Source organism: Staurois parvus, unplaced genomic scaffold (assembly GCF_062004578.1).
Source record: "Staurois parvus isolate SC_StPar_1 unplaced genomic scaffold, SC_StPar_1.0 ptg000590l, whole genome shotgun sequence".
Lineage (NCBI taxonomy): Eukaryota > Metazoa > Chordata > Amphibia > Anura > Ranidae > Staurois > Staurois parvus.
Window position 1 is genome coordinate 155,795 of NW_028318386.1, and position 6,000 is coordinate 161,794.

Consider the following 6,000-nt stretch of genomic DNA (forward strand, 5'->3'; position numbering starts at 1 on the left):
GGGGGGGGGGGGGGGTGTGGACCGCTCCTGGGTGACACCCACTGGTGTAGCTACAGGGGTAGCAAAAGCGACCCTGACCCTGCATTAGGGGCCGATGTCACATTATTCCCACATTGTGTTGTCACTGTGGAAAATTAAAGTCAGAGGGCCCGGGCCGGATGTTGTACTCTTCTCCTGCAGACGAGACAGGGTGCTGTGTGAGGGATGGACTACAATTCCCATGATGCCTTGTGTTGGCGTACAGTCTGTATGAAGATGTAGGATTGGGGGGGGGGGGGGAGTTGAGCGCACCAGGGGACACAGACCCTAGTGATTCCACTGCCAGACAGTTCTTATTGGATGGCCACCAATGGGGTCCTCTCAGGAGAGAGTAGAGGACTATGGGGGATGGCAAGAGACCTGTGATCTCAGGGTGGCATTTCAGCACTGGATCAGTGGTCCCCGACACCAGAACTGGCGACAATGAGGAACCTGGACCAGGGATGGAGGTCAGTGGAGGCTGCAGCATTTATAAGGAGTTCTAGTATATAAACTTCTACTTTCAAAAGAAAAAGTCCAATTGAACCTTTATTCTCCAGCTAATAAATCGGGAATATAACTGGTTATGATAATTAAACAAAAAAATAATCCCACTTGTTGACTAGACAGTGTACTAAAATCTACAGTCCTGAGAACATTACAAATGAAAAGTGTTACTAAACCCCCCGCAGTCCAATCAGTCTGTAGATGCAGGAAAGCGTGCTTGTTATACTCACTGTGGGACCTAAGGGGTTAATCCTCTGCATTGTGTAAAAATGCTGTTTGATCCTGTCTTCTCTGAACCTCCCCTTCTTCCAGTGGCCCCCTCTTATCTCCTGATAAGACATATCGTGTGGTGTCACTCTGCGCATGCTCAGTTTGGTGCGTTTGGCTAGAGAGTTTTTTTTTCTTTGGGAGAGTACAGATTATGTTTACCAAAATAATTGCATTTCCATGTTGTGTGTACTGTGGGAGATCAGATATAGTGAATGCGGGGTCCGGGGAGAGCGGATATAGTGAATGCGGGTTCCGAGGAGAGCGGATATAGTGAATGCGGGGTCCGGGGAGAGCAGATACAGTGAATGCGGGGTCCAGGGAGGGCGGATATAGTGAATGCGGGGTCCGGGGAGAGCGGATATAGTGAATGCGGGTTCCGAGGAGAGCGGATATAGTGAATGCGGGGTCCGAGGAGAGCAGATATAGTGAATGCGGGGTCCGGGGAGAGCGGATATAGTGAATGCGGGGTCCGGGGAGAGCGGATACAGTGAATGCGGGGTTCGGGGAGAGCGGATATAGTGAATGCGGGGTCCGGGGAGAGCGGATATAGTGAATGCGGGGTCCGAGGAGAGCGGATATAGTGAATGCGGGGTCCGGGGAGAGCGGATATAGTGAATGCGGGGTCCGAGGAGAGCGGATATAGTGAATGCGGGGTCCGGGGAGAGCGGATATAGTGAATGCGGGGTCCGGGGAGAGCGGATATAGTGAATGCGGGGTCCGGGGAGAGCGGATATAGTGGATGCGGGGTCCGGGGAGAGCGGATATAGTGAATGCGGGGTCCGGGGAGAGCGGATATAGTAAATGCGGGGTCCGGGGAGAGCGGATATAGCGAATGCGGGGTCCGGGGAGAGCGGATATAGTGAATGCGGGGTCCGGGGAGAGCGGATATAGTGAATGTGGGGTCCGGGGAGAGCGGATATAGTGAATGCGGTGCTGGGGAGAGCGGATATAGTGAATGTGGGGTCCGGGGAGAGCGGATATAGTGAATGCGGGGTCCGGGGAGAGCGGATATAGTGAACGCAGGGTCCGGGGAGAGCGGATATAGTTTATGCGGGGTCCGGGGGTTTGGTAACACTGAGGAATTTTACTGTACAATCTAACCTTAGACGGGGTACGTTCACCAAACCACCTCCCATGAAGAATAATAGTTTCCTGTCTAATTGCAAAACCACTTTGCCTCCAGAGGATTCCCCCCGCCCCCCCCCCCCCTTCCTGACAAGGCCATTTTTTGCGATACGGCGTTGAGTTACTCTAACTGACAATTGCGCGGTCATGCAACGCCACACCCAAATGAAATTTACGTCCTTTTTACCCACAAATGGAACTTTCTTTCAGTGGTATTTGATCGCCTGTGCGGTTTTTATTTTTTGAGCTATAAACAAAAAAGACTGACAATTTTGGAAAAAAAGCCAATATTTTGGACTTTTTGCTTTTAAACATGTCCTGTCAAAAAAAATCTAATTTCGTCATAAATTTAGGCCAGGGTGTATTCTGCTCCGTGTCTTCGCTAAATACAAATCCCAATCCGTGTAAATTAATTGGTTTATGTGAAAGTTAGAGCGTTTAGAAATGGCGGTATAGATAACGGGATTTTTTTATTTTTTATACTAGTAATGGCGGCGATCAGCAACTTATAGCGGGACTGCGGCGGACATTCTGACACGGGGGGGGGGAAACTGATTTGGTGTCACTGATATCCCAATGACACCAATACAGTGATCAGTGCTAATAAACAGCCCTGACACTGTAATAATGGCACTGGGCAGGAAGGGGTTAACATCTGGGGCCATCAAAGGGTTACCTGTGTGCTGTGTGTGTCTTACTAGGGAGCAGAGGCGTCCTTAGGGTTGGTGTCACCCAATGCGGTAACACTTGGTGACACCCCTCCGACGATCCCCGCAGAATGGATCGGATCTGCGGATTGAGCATAATGGATCAGACTCCGATCCATTATGCTCCCCAGTCCGCAGATTCGATCCATCCTGCGGGGATCGTCGGCTTTCTTTACAACTTACCTTTTTGTGGAGCGGGTCCGGTGTCACCCCATGCGGTTGGTGTCACCTGGAGCAGACCGCATCCCCCGCACCTGCCTCGGGAAGCCACTGCTAGGGAGACATTCTGTGCAGAGCAATACAAAGCAGCATGTCCTTGCTCGCAGGAGAGAGACCTGTGTTGTTTACAGGCCTCTCCCCTGTCACTGCTTCTCGGCGATAGCCAGGTGGCGGTGGGGAATCTCCAGTCGGGACCAGTTGCTCAACATCTGTAGCCGCAAATGGTGGCATGGGTGCGCCCCCCAGAAATGTAAAACATGTATGTATACGTGATTCTGTGCAGCCCTGCAGAGTAGTAGCAGTAGCGAACGTTCGACCACCAACCGAACAGGGGGGGCGGGGATGTTCGGCCCATCACTACTTACTAATAAAGAAATGCGATCATGCAAAGATTGTAGCCCCTAGGATACAGTATTTTAGGGACCCTCGTAAGTATGTGGGAATCAATGGGCTTCTCCACAACCACTTCCCAGTCCGGACACTTTCCCCCCTTCCAGTCCGGACACTTTCACCCCCTTCCAGTCCGGACACTTTCACCCCCTTCCAGTCCGGACACTTTCACCCCCTTCCAGTCCGGACACTTTCCCCCCTTCCAGTCCGGACACTTTCCCCCCTTCCAGTCCGGACGCTTTCCCCCCCCTTCCAGTCCGGACACTTTCCCCCCTGTCAGTCCCGACACTTTCCCCCCCTTCCAGTCCCGACACTTTCCCCCCCTTCCAGTCCCGACACTTTCCCCCCCCTTCCAGTCCGGACGCTTTCCCCCCTTCCAGTCCGGACGCTTTCCCCCCTTCCAGTCCGGACGCTTTCCCCCCCTTCCAGTCCGGACACTTTTCCCCCCCTTCCAGTCCGGACACTTTCCCCCCTTCCAGTCCCGACACTTTACCCCCCTTCCAGTCCCGACACTTTCCCCCCCTTCCAGTCCGGACACTTTCACCCCCTTCCAGTCCGGACACTTTCACCCCCTTCCAGTCCGGACACTTTCCCCCCTTCCAGTCCGGACACTTTCCCCCCCTTCCAGTCCGGACACTTTCCCCCCCTTCCAGTCCGGACACTTTCACCCCCCTTCCAGTCCGAACACTTTCACCCACCTTCCAGTCCGGACACTTTCACCCCCCTTCCAGTCCGAACACTTTCACCCCCCTTCCAGTCCGGACACTTTCACCCCCTTCCAGTCCGGACACTTTCACCCCCCTTCCAGTCCGGACACTTTCACCCCCCTTCCATTCCGGACACTTTCACCCCCTTCCAGTCCAGACACTTTCCCCCCCTTCCAGTCGGGACACTTTCCCCCCTTCCAGTCCGGACACTTTCCCCCCTTCCAGTCCGGACACTTTCCCCCCCTTCCAGTCCGGACACTTTCCCCCCCTTCCAGTCCGGACACTTTCCCCCCCTTCCAGTCCAGGCCAATTTTCAGCTTTCAGCGCTATCACACTGTGAATGACAATTGCGCGGTCATGCAACACTGTACCCATATGATATTTAGCACTTTTGAGACATATAAAGCTTTATTTTGGTGGTATTTATTCACCGCTGGGATTTTTATTTTTTTTGCTATATAAATGAAAAAGTCCAAACATTTTGAAAAAAAAAATTATTTCTCATCCTAAATCTCGGCCAAAATTTATTCCGTTATCTTTTTTTGTAAAATATAAAAAATAACCCAAATTAGTTTATAAACCAAAAATTATAATTTCTAAACTTTTTTTTTACATTTTTATCTTAATTTTTTATATTATTAGTTATGTTTTTTTTTTTATACATACTGTCACCCCTAGCAGTGGTGACACTGTACTACTTGTGGGGGGTGATGAAGATTTTTTTCTTTTTTACACTGATTGCTTTTACACCCATAAAGGCTGTAAAAGCAATCATTTCTCCTTCTCTCTGGCTGCATTCTTGCACTCATTGAGAAATACTGTGTGAGCTGTGATTGGTCACAGCTTGTCACATGGTAGAAGGCTGTTGTGAATAGCCCTTGTACCATGTGACCTCTGTGATCATTCACAGATTTCACACGTAGTAAGCAATGATGTCAGAAGTGACAACTTGCTTACTACTCTGCATGCGATCACTGATTAGCCAATCAGTGATCACATGATCGGGACCTCGCAGAGAGGTCCCGTACGACGATCGGTGTTTCACTGTGTCCGGAGGACACAGCAGGCACCAGATTGCGATGCTGCGCGCTCCCAGGGAGCGGGCAGCATGTTTATAAACGGCCACCCGCCCCTGCACTGCCACCGTCCAGCCGTTTATATACAACGGCCGGACGGGAAGTGGTTAAAGTATGACAGATGGATTGCAGGATTTGTATCTGCCTGTGTGTGTCCAGCCAGCTAGGTTCGGCTGAGCCGCTCTCCAGTGGTGGTCACCGGTATTGCAGGCTGTTATGGCCACGTCACTTTTTATCTGTCCAAGGTAAAGCTCTCTCCTCTTCTAAACAATGATTTTGTTCTGGTTAGCCAGTCATCATTGGGGTGATTCTTTGATACGGCCAGGGGTGGACTGACAACTCATGGGGCCCCCAGGCAATAGGGGATCATGGGGCCCCTGTGTCCTTGCCCAAACTCAAAAAATCCTATGAATAAAGTACAAGTGGCATCTCATGGGGCCCCCTACTGACCCCGGGCCCTCGGGCAGTGCCCGGGTTTCCAAATGGTCAGTCCGCCCCTGGACACGGCACATACACTTTGACACAATAAATCATTTGTCAATATTTATCGTTTACCTCAAACTCCTGATGGTGTGTAGAGCCGGTACGAGTTTTCGTAATCCTTCATTTTGAACATTACATCCTTTTAGATTGACATGTTCGGTCTCTCTGCAGGATTGAAGGATGAAAGACAACACAGAGCAGTCTATGGAGGTGAGAGTAATACCAGAAAAGTCGATTACGCTCTTTGATCCGATACATTGTAACACGAGCTCCTCATTCCTGGCCTCATGGTGATAGTAGAATACGTGAAGAAGATCTCTGGTGCCCCTAAAAGATTGTCAGGTTTTTGTTCTTTTGTTTTCTTTAGGATCCAGGAGGCCACGTGGCGGGAAGCCTTAGCAGACATTTTTTCCATATGAGACTCTAACGTGGATCTAGTAAAAGAGTCTGAGAGACCGCAGAGGAAACGTAAGAATATTTCAGCACGGCCATCTTGGT

The 6,000-nt window shown here is 50.7% G+C and overlaps 1 protein-coding gene across 1 annotated transcript in view; it reads right to left on the reverse strand.

Annotated features, from left to right (window-relative positions):
• Positions 1-5,995, reverse strand: part of LOC149449978 (NACHT, LRR and PYD domains-containing protein 1-like) — a gene marked incomplete at its 5' end in the record, with an annotated part of 100,589 nt that extends 94,594 nt beyond the window's left edge. Inside the window, 2 exon segments of the mRNA XM_089692521.1 lie at positions 5,575-5,839; positions 5,842-5,995. Of these exon segments, the coding sequence (XP_089548647.1) occupies positions 5,575-5,839; positions 5,842-5,995 (419 nt within the window).
• Positions 5,996-6,000: the final 5 nt, after the last annotated feature.